Below are 16,490 nucleotides of genomic sequence, written 5' to 3'. Positions count from 1 at the left end.
GTGTGTGGACCCTGCTATATCTGCAGCAGACTTTCCCAATGGTTCCTCAGCACTGGCTGTGACCTCGATGTGAAGACAAGTGCCCGGAGACAAAGGAAAGGATCTGAGGTGCCTGAAACTGGACACCAGTGATTGGCATACAAAGCAACCAATGGGAAAGAGCTGCTGCATCTTTCAAACAGGCCAATCAATGACCAGCATGGTAGAAGCAACTTTCAACAGACAAGTAAACTTAATTCTTCATGTTACCCTGGTCTTGATGAATAATAGTGCAATGAGCTGTAAATGTGTGAATTTATTGTTGTAATTATTGTATTTCTCTCTTAAAACCCATGTCTGCTTTTGTCAGTTATTTCTTAGTTATCAATATACTAAGCTCTGAGAGCTCTATTCAATAAACCTGTTGAGTATTGAAAGGTCTAGCTAGAGTGGACGTGGAAGGGATGGTTCCATTAGTGGGAGAGTCTAGGACCAGAGGTACAGCATCCAAATGCAAGGACATCCCTTTGGAACAGTGATGAGGAGGAATTTCTTTAGCCAGAGGATGGTGAATTTGTGCAATTCACAGACAGCTGTGCAGGCCAAGTTATTGGGTATATTTAAGGCAGAGGCTGCTAGATTCTTGATTGGTCATGGTGACAAAGGTTACAGGGAGAAAGCAGGAGAGGTATAATAAATCAGCCATGACAGAATAGCAGAGCAGACATGATGGGCCAAATGTGTCCTGACAAAGGGTCTCGGCCCAAAACGTTGACTGCTCCTTTCAATGGATGCTGCCCGACCTGCTGAGTTCATCCAGCTTTTTTGTACGTCTTGGTTTGACCACAGCATCTGCAGTGTACTTTGTGTTTAATTCTGCTACTATATCTTATGGTCTTCATTTAATTATAATGTCCAATGATCAGCATAAGCATTAAACCTTTTCTAAAAGATTATTTTTATTTCTCACATGAACATCAAGACAACGTACAGTGAAATGAGTTGTTTCAATGACCAACACAATCTGATGATCTGTTGAGGGCATCCCACGTGTTTCTGGTGCCAACATAGCATGTCCCCAACTCAGAAAACATAACCCGTACGTCTGTGATGTGGGAGGAATGTGGAGCACTGGGAGGAAACCCATGCGGTCATGGGGAGAACGTAGAAACTCCTTACAGAATTGAACCCTAGTCTCTGGTGCTGTAAAGCGTTATGCTGACCATAAGACATCGTAGGATTAGGCTGGTCAGCCCATCGAGTGTGATTTATTACGCCATCCACATTGTGCAATTGTTCACTGAACTCTCACTTTGGGTATACTCATGTTATTGTTTTTTTTTCTTAACAGGTAGATGTGATATTTGATGATGATGCTGGGTTTCTCAGTGCAGTTAAGACCTTCATGGCAACTGCAAAACGGCCAGTTATACTCACAACTACTGGTTAGTTCTTGCACCTTTTTAATTCCTCACCGTTTACAGTAAATAGCAGGACCCTAAGGATAGGGATCTTGGGGTGTAAATTCATACCCCTTGAAAGTGGCAATACAAATAGTAAGTAAGGTGTATGGTATACTCACTATTGTTAGTTAGGAAATTTTCATTGGGTATTTTTAAAGCAAAGCTTGAATGATTATTGATTAGACGTGTTGAGGGGGATAATAAATCAGCTATGCTGGAATGATGGGCCAAAGACCAATTCTGCTCTGATGACTTTTAGAATTGAGTGTGAAATTCATATTTAGAATTGAGTCAGGAAGTCATATTGCAGTTGTATAAAACATTGGTAGGCCACATTTGGAGTATTATGTTGAGTTCTGGTCACTGTAGTACAGGAAGGATATAAGATTATCAGAGGCACAGACAATAGATGCATCAGGAAGTATCTAAACTTATGCAAGACGTAGGTAGAGTGGATATTTTTTTTCCCAGTGCAGGAATACCAATTACTAAAGGGCATAGGTGTAAGGTGAGAGGGGAAATATTTATAGGAAATTGGTATGGCAAGTTATTTTTTATTTGCATTGAAAATGGAAGCTGCCAGAGGCAATTTTACAAAGGCATTTTGACAGGAGCATCACACACAGATGCTGGAGGAACTCAGCAAGCCAGGCAGCATCTATGGAAAAGCGTACAGTCGACGTTTCTGGTCAAGACCCTTCATCAGGACTGTGGTCTCAGCCCAAAACATCATCTGTACTCTTTTCCATACATGCTTCCTGGCCTGCTGAGTTCCTCCAGCATTTTGTGTGTGTTGCTTGGACTTCCAGCATCTGCAGGTCTCCTTACAGATGGTGTCAGAATTGAACCCCAAACTCCGATGCCCTGGAGTAGTAATTGCAACACTACTGTACTGCTCATGTGGTTGTGATTGGACAATGGGCCTGTCCCTTTGCTGTATTTTCTATATTCTATTTCCTTATGCCAAGTGTTTATTAGCCAGTGGTGAAGATATTATCTGTGGACTTCATTAAGTGCAAAACAAACACAGAGCAACTCATTAAGAAATCACTTAAATTCATTTACCAGAGTTTAATTTCCTTGTGATTTCGCAACATGAGGATCTTAAGGTCTCTAAACATTGAAAATAGATGACATTCAAACTAAAATGCATTCAATTACCACTTTATTAGATACACCTATACACCCCATTAATGCAAATACCAAATCAGTCAATCATTGGTAGTAACTCAGTGCATAATAGCAGGCAAACATGGTCAAGAGCTTCAATTGTTGTTCAGACCAAACACCAAAATGGGAAGAAATGTGATCTAAGTGACTTTGACCGTGGAATGATTGTTGGTGCTTGACAGGGTGGTTTGAGGATTTTAGAAACTGCTGTTCTAGGATTTTTACGCACAACAGTCTCTAGTGTTTACAGGGAATGGTGAGAAAATAAAACAAACAGCGAGTGGCAATTCTGTGGGCAAAGTCGTTGTTAATGAGAGAGGTCAGAGGAGAATGACCAGATTGGTTCAAGGTGACAGGGTGGCAACAGTAATTCAAGTAACCACACATTACAACAGTGGTGTGCAGAAGAGCATCTCTGAATGCACAGCCTGTCGAACCTTGAAGTGAGTAGGCAACAGAGGACCCCACCAGGTTCCACTCTTGTAGCAAGTTTATTAGATACATGCCTGTACCTAATGAAATGGCCACTGAGTGTGTATTTTATCTTTTTTCATCATGTTAATGCACTTGAAATGCATCTGTATATCAATACAGGGGGTAAAAACAGGGACTGTAGTGGTAACTCCATAAACCATTGGTTGTGTCCCAGTTGATTTGTGTTCATTATGAACTCTGCACTTTTAGAAACTTGTCAAGGTCATGCTGAGAGCAGAGCACAGATAAAATAGAAAAATGCTAGAAATAAAGGACTTTGGTTACGCAGAGAGACAAGTAAAGCCAGAGTCATTGTCCTTGGGAGCAGGTTAGATTAAGATTTGAAAGAAATACTGAAGAAGAGCCAATATGAATTAGGAATATGAACATCAACATTTAAGAATCAAAATCAGGTTTAGAATTGAGTCAGGAAGTCATATTGCAGCTGATTAACCCACTAATCAGTACATCTTTGGACTGGAAGGAAACCAGAGCACCCGGAGGAACCCCATACTTTCCAAGGGGAGGATAAACTCCTTACAGGGGATGCCAGGATTGAACTCTGATCTCGCTCCCCAATGAGCTGTAATAGCATCGCACTAACTGCTACGCTACCATGGCTCTCTACTTATTTCAAACTGTGTTCTTGTCTCTATCTATTAGGAAGAATTAAGAAGCTGGAATTTCATGTGAATGATATAGGAAGAGAGGAGATTTAGTAATTAGCACCATATTTGTGAGAGGCAACAAGAGATAAAAGATATTATTAAATATGTTACCTATTAAATTATTCACTTTTTGAGGCTGAATGGAGGCTTCAAAGCCCAGTAACTCCAAGTTGAGATCTTCTGGTTACCCTGAAGTAAAGAGTTTTCCTTTGTTTTAAACCCAAAGATGGTGACCCTAACAGATCTTTGTCTGGCATCACGCCGCATGTACCCAGTCTTGTTATTTCAGTAATGTGGAGATGCTCCAGTGACAGTTACATCGCTGGTTGTTTCTCTGTTTATGTGGCTACTTAAATATTGCAAATCTGAAACTTATCAATCCTTGTATTTGCGATTGTTCTGTAGATCCCAACTTCAGTTTAATGTTTGAATGCTGCTTTGAAGAAATCCGTTTTAAAGTTCCGTCTTCAGTAAGTTTCTTTTGATTTTTGCTTCAAGTTTAGTGAACTGACGTGGGATGGGTTATGGCAATGCTTGCAGGAAACAAAGCCTATTCATTCACCAAACCATTTAAAGTCTCTCCAATCCACAGTAAATGGAGCTCATGACCAAAGCTGCAAGTCTTGCTTAGTAAGCATTCATTTGGCCACTAGTACCCGTTACAGCCCTTGTAAAGAGCTCCCTCCTCCTCTCTTTTTCCATTCACTAGTCTAGTTACCTTCTCACCTTGTCTCTTCTCCTCATCAGTCCATTCCCTCCCTTTCTCCCATGGGCCACTCGTCATTCCTATCAGATCCCTCCTTCACTCCTTTACTTCTTCCACCTATAATCTTTGTACTTTGAATTTTTTAAACCTCCCTACTTCTTCCTCTCTTCCCCCCACCACCTTCCAACTCACTTATCACCTGCCAGCTTGTTCACCTTCCCCTCCCCAACCTTCTCATTCTGGCTTCTGCCCCCTTCCTTTTCAGACCTGATGAAGGGTCTTGGCCTGAAGAATCGTCTCTTAATTACTTCCCATAGATGTTGTCTGATCTGCTGAATTCCTCCAGCATTTTTGTGCATCGGTTTAGTCCCATTTGCCCTTTCGTATTCTCCCATGACTGTGTGTGCACAAAATGAATTTAAGCCATTCACAACAGGGTATTCCACTTCTGTGACTGAAGGGGTAAATTCTCTAACATAACCATTTTTACAGGTGCAGATCTTGACCTTATTCTCAACGATATTTGGATGAAAGTAAGGAAGAGTATTGGATGAGTAATGAGGCATTTCCACACTGAACCAGCAGGTTCAGGAACAGTTATTACCCTATAACCATGAGGCACCTGAACCAGTGTGGATTAACTTCCCTAACCACCACTATGAACTGACTCCACAAGCTATGGACTCCCTTTCAAGGATTCTACAGCTCATGTTCTCAATATTTTTAATTACCTATCTATCTGTTTGTTTAATTGCACCGTTTGTCTTCTTTTGCACATTGGCTGTTTGTCAGTCTTTGATTATGTATTTCTTACTTACTGCCTGTTGTGTCACTGGTGTTTAGGCCAGCAATGAAGGTCCTCCATCTCTGTCTGGGTAGAAGGACTCGTCATTGGTTTTTCTGTAACAATAGTTTGTTTGACCAGTTTTAACCCCGAGCTGAACCCCTGAACCTGGAGGACTGGTGGGCTACTGTTAGTCTGGCCTCTACCCTTTGACCTATTTGGCATGGGTGACCCTACCCAGAGCCAAAGTGCAAGGTCCTGACTCCAGTCAACATATCCCTGTGGGTCATTGAGGCACGCAAGCCCCCAGACCTAATGACGAGGTTGTGGTCCTCCTGGAGGTTTGTTTATGTATAGTTTTTTATTTTACTGTAAATTCTTGTAAGAAAATGTCTCTCGTGATAGTACATGGTGACATATACTAACATAAATTTACTTACTTGCTTACTTAATGTACTTTTTGTTTTCCAAAACCATCAGAAAAATGTTGCCAGCTATCTCCAGCTCTTGTGTCTAGCTGAAAACTTAAGGACTGACAGGATGGATCTGGCCTCGCTCCTTGCTCTAAATAAATGTGATATACGACAAACTATCCTGTACCTACAGTTCTGGGTGAGAAGTGGCGGCGGCCACAAAGTGGACAGAGTTCTCCCCGTTGGAGGTGAGTGTACCCTGTACAACGGTCTCATTCAGGCTTTTTGTTTTGTGTTGGTAATGGCATTGAAACACTACCTCACTACTTTTCTTTTTTTGCACTACTTATTTAACTATCTGATATATATACTTACTGAGAATTTTTTTTCTCTATTATTTATTGCATTGTACTGCTGCTACAAATTTCACAGCATATGCCGGTGATACTAAACCTGATTCTGAGTGTCAGAATTGTTATCATAAACGTATGTTGTGAAATTTGTTGTTTTGTGGCTGCAGTGCAATGCATAACATATACTATAAATTACAAGAAGAGTGTGTATATATAGTGAATAATATTTTCTAGTGCTAATATTTTTTGTTACTGTATTGCTGTCATAACTATGTGTGCTGTGTGCGATTGTATATCTGGTGTTTTCCACCTTGGCACCAAAGAAATTAATAGATTTGTCTTGCTCAGACTTTAATGGAACTCTGTCAAAGCAATGCGGGCTCAAGCCTGTGCTTATTACACAACACCTCGGATTTCTGAGTCAGCACCATCTTAACGCGTTGTTGGTCTGCCTTCCCAAGGGGAGCATTCTTAGAAGTTGAGCCACAAGGGTTTGGGACTACTAATGAAGCATAAAATTTCAAAGTCAAGTTAAATTTATTAACCAAGTACGTATATGTCGCCGTGTATTACCTTGAAATTTGGAGATTAACAATGTGTTTAGTGTGCACTAAAATATAATCTGTTGCAGAATTATAAATATGTTTTGTATATTTTGTTTAAACAAAAATGTCATCTTTTAATGTGCATTTCCCCATTAACCAAAGGAACGAATGTAGTTCCAATCCCAGCTGAGGAAGAACCGGCCAGGAATGCTGTTGCTGCTGAAGGTACTGTGGAAGGATTGTCAAAGAGCAGCTCCACTGTGAATATGCAGGATGTTCCCAAATGCAACACAGGATGTACAGAGAACTTGCTTGGCTTCAGAAACAATGCAGAACCTTCAGCTGACCTCTTTTCTGTGTTCAAGGTAATAGTTCCCCACTCTTCAATTAGTTGACCCTTATTTACAAGAACCATCCTCCTCCCCTCCATTGACTCTGTATACTTCTCATTACCTCAATAAAACAACCTGCATAATCAAAGACCTAACCCACTCCAGACATCCATTCTTCTATCTCCCATCGGGCAGAAGATACAAAAGCCAGAAAGCTCATACCACCTGGCTCAAGGACAGCTTCTACCCCGCTGTTGTCAGACTTGAACAGACCTCTTGTCCAATAAGATAAATTCTTGACTTCACAATCTACCTCGTAATCTTGCACTTTATCCTTTACCTGCACTGCACTTTTTCAGTAGCTACGTTATTGTTTTACCTTATTTTGTGTGTTATTGTTCCAGCTCAATGCACAGTGTAATGATTTGATCTGTATAAACAGTATGCAAGACAAGCTTTTCACTGTACAGGTGACAATAATAAACCAATACCAATCTGCTGGGTGAAATACTGTTGGGAGGCAACAAAGGAGAGCTGAGAATTTGATTCTTCTGGCAGGAAAGAAGTAAGAAAGATTAGCTTAATTTGTCACATGTACATTGAAACATACAGTGAAATGCATTGTTTACACCAATGGCCAACACAGTCCAAGGATGTTCTTGGGACAGCCTGAAAGAGTCGCCACACTTCCACCATCAACACTACATGACCACAATTAACCAAAGACTTTGGTGACTGCAGCACCCAAAGGAAACCCACACAGTCACAGGGTGAACTTACAAATGCCTTACAGACAGTGGCAAGAATTGAACTTGGATCACCTGCACTGTAAGGCACTATGTTACCATGCTGCTTCATTGCTTCTCCCAATTATGAGTTGTCAGATGGACTGTTTGTCCTCTCCCTTTGGAAACAAGCCATATAGGAGGTTGGCATGATGCTAGCCTGTGTAAACTGGCCTTATGCTTAGCACATTCCCAAGAAAGCTTGACATCAACAGGTCTGTCCTTGTGTGACAGGGCGATGTGTAAGCTGATGAGCAAGTAATCCAACTAGCTAACAGAATATGCATTCAGTCTATTGAACACAAAGAGTAGGGAGGCTCGAATTTGGTTATAGAACATTCCTGAGACCACTTCTAAAGTACTGTATGTTGTTTTGGTCACTTTATTTAAGGAAGAGCCTCAATGCATTGGAAGCAGTTCAGATGTTTATTGAACTGCTGCTGCTTGGAATGGGTGGGTTGCTTTTGAGAAAAGTTTGAAAGCTTGAATCCATTATAGTTGAGAAGAATGAGAGGTTTAACTGATTCATGCAAACTCATGAAGGCTTCCAGACAGGGTGGATGTAGAGAGAATGGTGCCTCTTGTGAATGGCCCAGAGCTAATGGCACTTGTTTAAGACCATAAGCATAGAGTTATACCAATCAACCCATCAAGTCTGCTCCACCATTCCATCATGGCTGATTTATTATTCCTCTCAACCTCATTCTCCCCATAACCTTTGATGCCCTTACTGTGACAATGAATTCTGTCGATTCACCACCTACTGGCTAAAGAAATTCCTCTTTATCTCTGTTCTAAAGGGACATCCAGAAGTTTTAAGAAGATGAAGTGAAGATCTTTGTTTAGAGGATTACAAGACTTAGAGCAGAGGAAGAGGGATATTTGAATGTTTTTAAGCAAAAGTAGATAGATTCTTGATAAACAAGGAAGTGAGAGTCAGGATGTAGATCAGGGGTGGCCAAACTTTTACATTCCATGCGTCAATTTTTTCACGCACAATTTCAGATGCACCATACAACTCTTGTACCCCCATTCAATTTTGTAAAAATATGTTAATATTGACATATTTAGCATTTTTACATAATGTGTTGATTTAATATAAAAACAAGATGAACATTACTTCATGAGACTTTTAACAAATATATTTTGTCTTCTTTTGATTTCTTCCTTTTTCTTAATCACATACTCTTTCCGTAACTCAGACCCAAGCACTAGCTTCAGTTTTCCTTCTATTTCAGTCTGATGTTGTGTTTTATAGTGTCTATTAAGATCATGTCTTCTATTATGTGAGAAAGTGTTTTCACAAACCATGAACAACTGTTTTCCTGATGGACCTGCTATAAATAAGAACTCATTTTCCCACTGTTCATTGAATTCATGCTTAGTATCACTTTCTGCTTTTCTTTTGCACTGTGATGGGTAACTGTATGTAAAACCAAGGCTTAATTTTCGAAAAAGTGCAAAACTGCAAATGTTCACAAAGAATGAATAAAGCACAACTCCGTAGCGCACAAGTATCAATTGTAAACTGACTGGCAAAAACCTGTGACGCACCGCTGGTGCAGACGCCTGGCACCTCAGGATCAAACAAGTATCAAACATGTATTGAACAGTTGTGGAACGACTGCAGAACAAAAGTCCTTCTTTCCTAGTTTGACTCATTGAACTTCTTTTTAAATTGAAAACAGATTAATGTGAAAGAAGATAAAAGTCACCAAAAGGTGTGCACAAAATAATAAAATCGCTAAAAATAATTGCTAAGTTTTAGATTTATTCTCAGTAAAACCCATTTCTAGCTCTAAGCTACTTGAATTCCTGTTATAGATTTTTTTTTCGACAAATCAGTTTTTGGTTAATAATTTTTGCATGAGTAGGCTTACTTTTTTATTATTATCACTGGGGTGCAATGCGTCACTTCTAATCATCCAATGCGCCACAGGTTGGCCATCCCTGATGTAGAGTGAGGTTATGGTCAGAGCAGCCATGATCTTACTGTGTAGTGGAATCTGGAAATGGTTTATTATTGTCAATGAGAGGGAAAATATACCAGCCATGATTGAATGGTGGAGCAGACTTGATGGACCAAATGGTCTAATTCTGCTCCTGTGTCTTATGCGCTGCAGTACAGTGAAAAGCTTTTCTTGCATGCTGTTCATGCATTAAATCATTACACAGTGCACTGAGGTAGAACAAGGTAAGACAATAACAATGCAGAGAGTGAAGTTCAAGATCAGTGTTTCCTCTTTTTTTTTTTTACAGCTGCGCAGACCAACCATTGCTCTGAGCAGGAGTTGTTTTACACAGCCTGAACACTGCATGGCACTTTAAATATTAATTTTTATAAATGCATTCTGTGAATATTCAGAATGAAAACTGAAAAATCAAATACTTTTGATCTTATTAATTGAAGGGCATACTGAAATGCAGTACAGTACAACAAGGAATATCTTTCATGTTTCAGATCCAGATGAAAGATACGTTTTAATCCTCATTAGATCATCCAAGTATTCCACTTCTAGTCTGTTTATGGATTTGCATTTAATTGAATTTATAAGACTGAATCCATGTTCGCCATCAGCACTGGAAGCTTGAAATTCTTCAACGATGTCAAGAATTGACATTTCCTCAAGATTTTTGTTTCTAAGCACATAGTTTAACATATCAGTGAACGTCTTAATTGAGCTGGTGCTAACTTTCTCAGAAATTACAAATTTTAAATCAGAGTATTGCTGCTATATTTTAGAGGCAACACTTTCATCGTAGTTTGTAATAGCTGATTGTCAGTTGTACAACTCTCTCTTTTCCACATGACAAAGGCGTATGCCTGCGAGCATTTCAGTTAAAGAGCAGCCACACACTCGCGTAGCTTAGAGGGAATAGTGATCAAGAGGCCCATTCAAGAGTCAGATAAGTAGGATAGAAGCTGTCCTTCAGCCTGGTGGGACGTGCTTTCAGACTTTTGTATCTTCTACCTAATGGGAGAGGGGAGAAGAGAGAGTGTCCCGGTGTGGTCTTTGATTATGCTAAACTAGCCCTATGCTCCCAAGACAGACAAATGGTGTCTTCAGGGAACATGAGGCGTCCATAAGATATAGGAGTAGAATTAAGCTATTTTGGCCTATCGTGTCCTGCTTCGCCATTCAAACATTATCCCTCTCAATCCCATTCTCTTGCCTTCTTCCTATAGTCTTTGACGCCCTTACTAATCAGGAAGCTGTCAACCTCTGTTTTAAATATAACAAATGGCTTTGGCAATGAATTCAACAGATTTACCACCCTTTGGCTAAAGAAATTCCTCCTCATCTCTGTTCTAAAGAGACACCCTTTTATTCTGAAGCTATGCTCTCTGGCTCTGGCTTATCCCACTATAGGAGACATCCTTTGCATGTGCACAGTCTAGGCCTTTCAATATTCAATAGGTTTCAGTGAGAACACCACCACCACCATTCTAAATTCCAACGAGTATATGGCCTCTCAAGCCATATATTTACAGCCCTACATGCATCTTTCTGATCCTGGGCATTAGTACCTCCATTCCAGACGGTGATTCAGTATGATGAGCAGTAATGGAAATGATTGTCTTGATACTGCAAAGCACAGGCCCTTCAACTAACTGATATCTAATCCAATGGTGATGTCTTTGTCTAAACTCTGAAGCAAGAATCAAAATCGGGTTTATTATCACTGACATATGTTGTAAAATTAGTGGTTTTCTGACATCAGTACAGTGCAATGCATTTAAGTATTACCATAAGTTACAGCAAGAAAAATAAAAATTCGTAGTGCAAAAAGGGAACAAAATAGAGGGGTAGTGTCCATGGGTTCGTAGACCATTCAGAAATCTGATGGTAGAGGGGAAGAAGCAGTTAGTAAAATGTTGAGTTTATCTTCATGCTCCTGATGGTAACAATGACAAGAGGGCACGTCCTGGGTAGTGAGGGTGCTGTCTACTTGAGGCACGTGTTTTGAAGGTGTTCTCAGGGTGGGGAGGCTCATGCCCATAATGGAGTTTACAGCCCTATATGCATTTTTCTGATCCTGGGCATTGGTACCTCCATTTGAGATGGTGATGCAGCCAGTCAAAATGCTCTCCACAGTACATCTGTAGAGATTTGCTACAGTCTTTGGTGAGAGACCAAAGCGATAGGCAGTGTGGGCCACCTCCATAGCCGCATTGCTAAGGCCAGTGTTGGGGTGACGGTTCCTGATGCCACTCTGTGCTTATCCTGTACAACTTGTGCTTTGCTTTTCAGCAGGATGCTCTCACCCCAGAGCTGTGGCGGAGCCAAGTGCAAGTTCTCCTGGAGTTCCAAAGACAACGAATTGACTTCATCTTCAGCAGCCTGGTGTTTCTTCTGCCTCTACCGCTGCGTGTCAGTCCTAATCCAAAGAAGCTGGAGGAGGTGCATGTGAAGGAGACTGGGGCTTCCATCTGCTCAGCAGTCAAGACCAGTCCCATAAAACAGTCGAGCAGGGCGAAGCACAGCAGAAAAACCATTCTGTTTGATGATAGTGACTTGTTTGACGATGATTTAAACAGCAGCAATCCTTTTTTAATGTTACCAAATGAAAGTTCTACTCCATCTTCTCCTGCTAATCAGGCACCAGGAAGCTTGGCAAGTGTAGTGAATGAGAACAGTTGCTCAGAGAGCAGGTTTGACTCCTCTGTTGCTGAAAAGAAGCCAAGGACATCAGCAGAAAGAAGGTGTTGTGAGCTGGTATCTTCGTGCTTGAGGTCGATAGCTGAATTTACGGACAGCATCTCATTTTTGGACTGCTACCTGAGCAGAGGGGCAATTGACAGCGAGAGTTCGTGTGGGCACAGCAGCTACCACTGGGCTGCCGCAGAGATTAAAAACGGCATGTTGGATGAGAGGAGGCTCGATCCGGGAGATTGGTGGTCCCTGCACAGCTTGAGTGAGACCAGAGCAGCTGTAGAGGCCTTGAGCTGGAACAGGTGTCGATCACAGATCCAACATGCCATGAACTCATTTGGCACCAAGTGCACAGAGTCAGGGGAGGAAGCGGTGGAGGACCTCGTTCTTTGCGTTCCCTGTCACCAAAACAGCAGTGCGGTGTTCACAGATCTTCTGTACAATCATACCAGGTGTGATTATTATATCAGCACTCTTCATTGCTGTCCTTTGTATGCACACTTCCCTTTATCCATACTTAATTGTTGTGGGGACGATTAGATCCCACGGCACATTCGGCCCATCGGGTCGGGTCTGCTCCAAAGGACAATATTAGGATGATATTCCCCGGTGTATGTTCTATAGGGTTTATTCTGGCCCCCTGATGGAGGCTGGACATAGATTTGTACATGTTCAACTCTTTTTAGATCACCTCACGAGAAAAATTCTGCTAACCATAAGACATAGCAAAATTAGGCCATTTGGCCCATTGAGTCTGATCTGACGTTTATTAACTCCCTTTACCCCATTCTTCTGCCTTCTTCCGAAAACCTTTGACACCCTTACTAATCAACTTATCAACCTCTGTTTTAAATATACCCAATGACTTGTCCTCCACAGCCGTCCATGTAATGGATTCCTTAGGTTCACCACCCTTTGAATAAAGAAATACCTGTTCTAAAGGGGCACCCTTCTGTTCTGAACTGTGCCCTCTGCTCCTAGATTCCCCCACTATAGGAAACATCCTCATCTAGCCTTTCACTATTCGATGGGTTTCAATGAGATCCTCCCCCCCCCCCATATTCTTCTAACCAAGGAGTTCCCTGTCAAATCGATCTTGTATACAAAGACAATACTCGGGCCTTCAGACTTCATACAGTGCACTTCTACCCTTTTATACCTTGCTTTGTCTTTTGTACAAGCAAACTCACTCCCCATAACGACTATTTGCCCCTTACTACAGAATTCTTAAGTTAACAACAAAACTTGAGAAGGGGGATAATAGAATTCACTCTCACAGAATTTATGTGAAGCATGTAAACAAGATTTCCAGCATCTGTAGACTGTTGTGTTAGTGAATGAATACACATTTCTTTCAACATGTTTCCTGGTGCACACACAGATGATGTTTCATGTGGAGGGAGGGGAAGGAGTACGAGCTGACGGGTGACTGGTGTGGTTGGGGAGGGGAATGTAGTAAGAGGTCATAAGTGGAAAAGGTCTGAAGAAGGTATGTGGTAGGGGAGGAGAGCAGACCAGACCATGGGAGAAAAATAGGGGGGGGGGGGGGTGAGAGATGGAAGCCAGAATGCGGTTTGGAAAAAGAGAAGGATAGGGGTGGAGGAGACATTACTAAAAGTTTGAGAACCAATCTCAACTATTCCCTGACAGTTTGTACTCTTTCTTCTGCCCCCACCCCCTCGCCCCATCTTCTCATTCTGCCCTCTTCCTTTCTAGTCCTGATGAAGGGTCTCAGCCCAAAACATTGACTGTTCATTCCCCACCATAGATGCATGAATTTCCGTGACAAAATCCTTCAATGTACTTAGTGAGCAGGACTCTTTTTGGTTAAGTCAGAGGTTCACAGACTCTAGACCTGCTTCAGGAGCCAAGTGTATAATCTGGACCAATGTCCAGTGTACTTCTAAGGATGATTTGGAAGTGTGGTGTTTTGAATGAGCTGTTAAACCTTTTGAGTAGACTTGAAAGATTATAGCTTTAATCAAAGAAAATGTCGAAAGCTTTTCTTCCTCATCCTGTCGGTTATTGTCCCTTAATCAACATCCCTCATATGTTGTTCAATTATTTATCACACTGATAAATATCATTTCGATTTCTGAAAGGACTGTGAACACTACCTCATTCTTCCTCTTTTGCACTATGTATTTAAGTTAAAGATTGGCTTTAATTATCACGTGTACATTGAAATGCATCATTTGTGTCAAATCAGTGAGGATGTGCTGGGGGCAGCCCACAAGTATCAGAATCAGGTTTAATATCACTGGCATACGTTATGAAATTTGTTAACTTTGTAGCAGCAGTACATGATTAAATATAGGGAAAATAAACAGAATTGCATGTGTTTGTATGTGTGTGTATATATATATATATAATATATATATATATGTGTGTGTGTGTGTGTGTGTATATTAAATAGTTAAATTCAGATAAATAGTGCAAAGAGATTTTTTTTTTAAGTAGTGAGGTAGTGTTCATGGGTTCAACATCCATTCAGAAATCTGATGGTGGAGGGGAAGAAGCTGTTCCTGAATCATTGAGTGTGGGCCTTCAGGTTCCTGTACCTCCTTCCTAATGGTAACAATGAGAAGAGGACATCTCCTGGGTGGTGGGGGTCCTTGATGACGGAAACCACTTTTCTGAGGCACTGCTCCTTGAAGATGTCCTGGATACTACAACGGCTAGTACCCTTGATAGAGGTGACTAATATTACAACTCTGCAGCTTGCTTTGATCTTGTGCGGTAGTTCCCCCATACCAGATGGTAATGTCGCTGTAATTTTGGCGCCAGAATAACATGCCCACAACCCACTAACCCTAACCCATACCTCTTTGGAATGTGGGTGGAAACCAGAGCTCCCAGAGGAAACTCAGCAGTCGCAGGAATTGAACAGCAATTGCTGATTGCTGGCACTGTAAAGCAATTGTGCTAACCACTACGTTAACATACTTCCCCCTTTTTGTAACTTAAGTCTTTTGTACCTTATGTAACTTCTAGTAATTTTTACTAAAATTGTTACTGTCACAAAATGTACTGCTGCTACAAAACAACAAATTTTACAATGTAGTTAATGATAATAAATCTGTCTAATTGCTGTTGGCAAAGCTTGTTCGCAAATTGGCTGCCAAGATTCCTGCATTACAACAGTAAGATCACTTGAAGATATTTTTTCTTGGTCAGTGATATTCTGATGTTGTCGGAGTGCAATGTGCATGCAAGTTGTTTGTTTCAGGTTTTTTTTAAAAAAGTGGAAGTCCAAAGGAGAGTCCAGTAAGCGCTCTAGTTCCATGATGCCACAAATAGGATCTGTTGACAGAATTTAGGAGTTGGCACTTGTTTTCTGTGGGGTGGAGTTTGCCTCCCTGACTTCTGTAAAATCCAGGAAACTCTCATCTGAGCTGACTGTGCAGAATTCCTATCTCTGACCATTTACAGTGCCTTGTAAAAGTATTTTGCCCCCAACCCTTTGTTCATATAAATGAGTATTGCAACCAGGGATTTTGATCAATTTTTAGTTGCGAATCACATGCTCCTTTTTCGTAGCAGTGTCTACAAAAGCAGGGAAAATTGTAAAGCATGAAAAACTAAAATTTAAAAACTGAGATGTCAGCAGTTCAGAAGTATTCACCCCCCCTTTGCTCAGTACTTAGTTGAACCGCCGCTTGCAACTATTGATTTATTTTGGATAAATCTCTATTAGCTTTGCAGAATGTGATGGAGCAAGATTTGCCCATTCCTCCTTGCAAAATTGCTCAAGCTGTGCCAGGTTAGTTGGAGAGTGATGGTGGAGAGCAATCTTGAGGTCTTGCCAGAGATGTTCGATCGGGTTAAAGACAAGACACTGACTGGGTGACTCAAGGACATAAATTGTCTTCATTTGAAGCCATTCCATGTTGCACTGGCAGTGTGCTTTAAGTTGTTGTCTTGCTGAACGATAAAACTTCCTCCTCAGTTTAAGCTTTCTGGCAGAGGCTAGCAGGTTTATTCAGGATCTCTGTATTTAGCAGCATTCATCATCCCATCCATCCTGACCAGATTTCCAGTCCCTGCTGCTGAAATCCATGTTCAGTGTTACCTGGCAGATTTACGCCACACTTACTGCTTAATGTTGAGGCCAAAGAGTTCTGTTTATCTGACCACAAGACCTTCTTCCACATCTTTACAGT

General features: G+C 41.1%; 1 protein-coding gene across 1 annotated transcript in view; it reads left to right on the top strand.

The window, feature by feature from the left end:
* atad5a (ATPase family AAA domain containing 5a) overlaps positions 1-16,490 on the top strand; it is a 59,262-nt gene that overhangs the window by 36,452 nt on the left and 6,320 nt on the right. The window contains 5 exon segments of the mRNA XM_073026450.1: positions 1,335-1,424; positions 4,160-4,224; positions 5,725-5,905; positions 6,718-6,920; positions 11,926-12,779. Of these exon segments, the coding sequence (XP_072882551.1) occupies positions 1,335-1,424; positions 4,160-4,224; positions 5,725-5,905; positions 6,718-6,920; positions 11,926-12,779 (1,393 nt within the window).

The sequence above is a fragment of the Hemitrygon akajei genome, chromosome 22 (genome assembly GCF_048418815.1).
Source record: "Hemitrygon akajei chromosome 22, sHemAka1.3, whole genome shotgun sequence".
Classification (NCBI taxonomy): Eukaryota; Metazoa; Chordata; class Chondrichthyes; order Myliobatiformes; family Dasyatidae; genus Hemitrygon; species Hemitrygon akajei.
The sequence above is the reverse complement of the archived record's forward strand: the minus strand, read 5'-3'. Positions and strand labels throughout refer to the sequence as shown.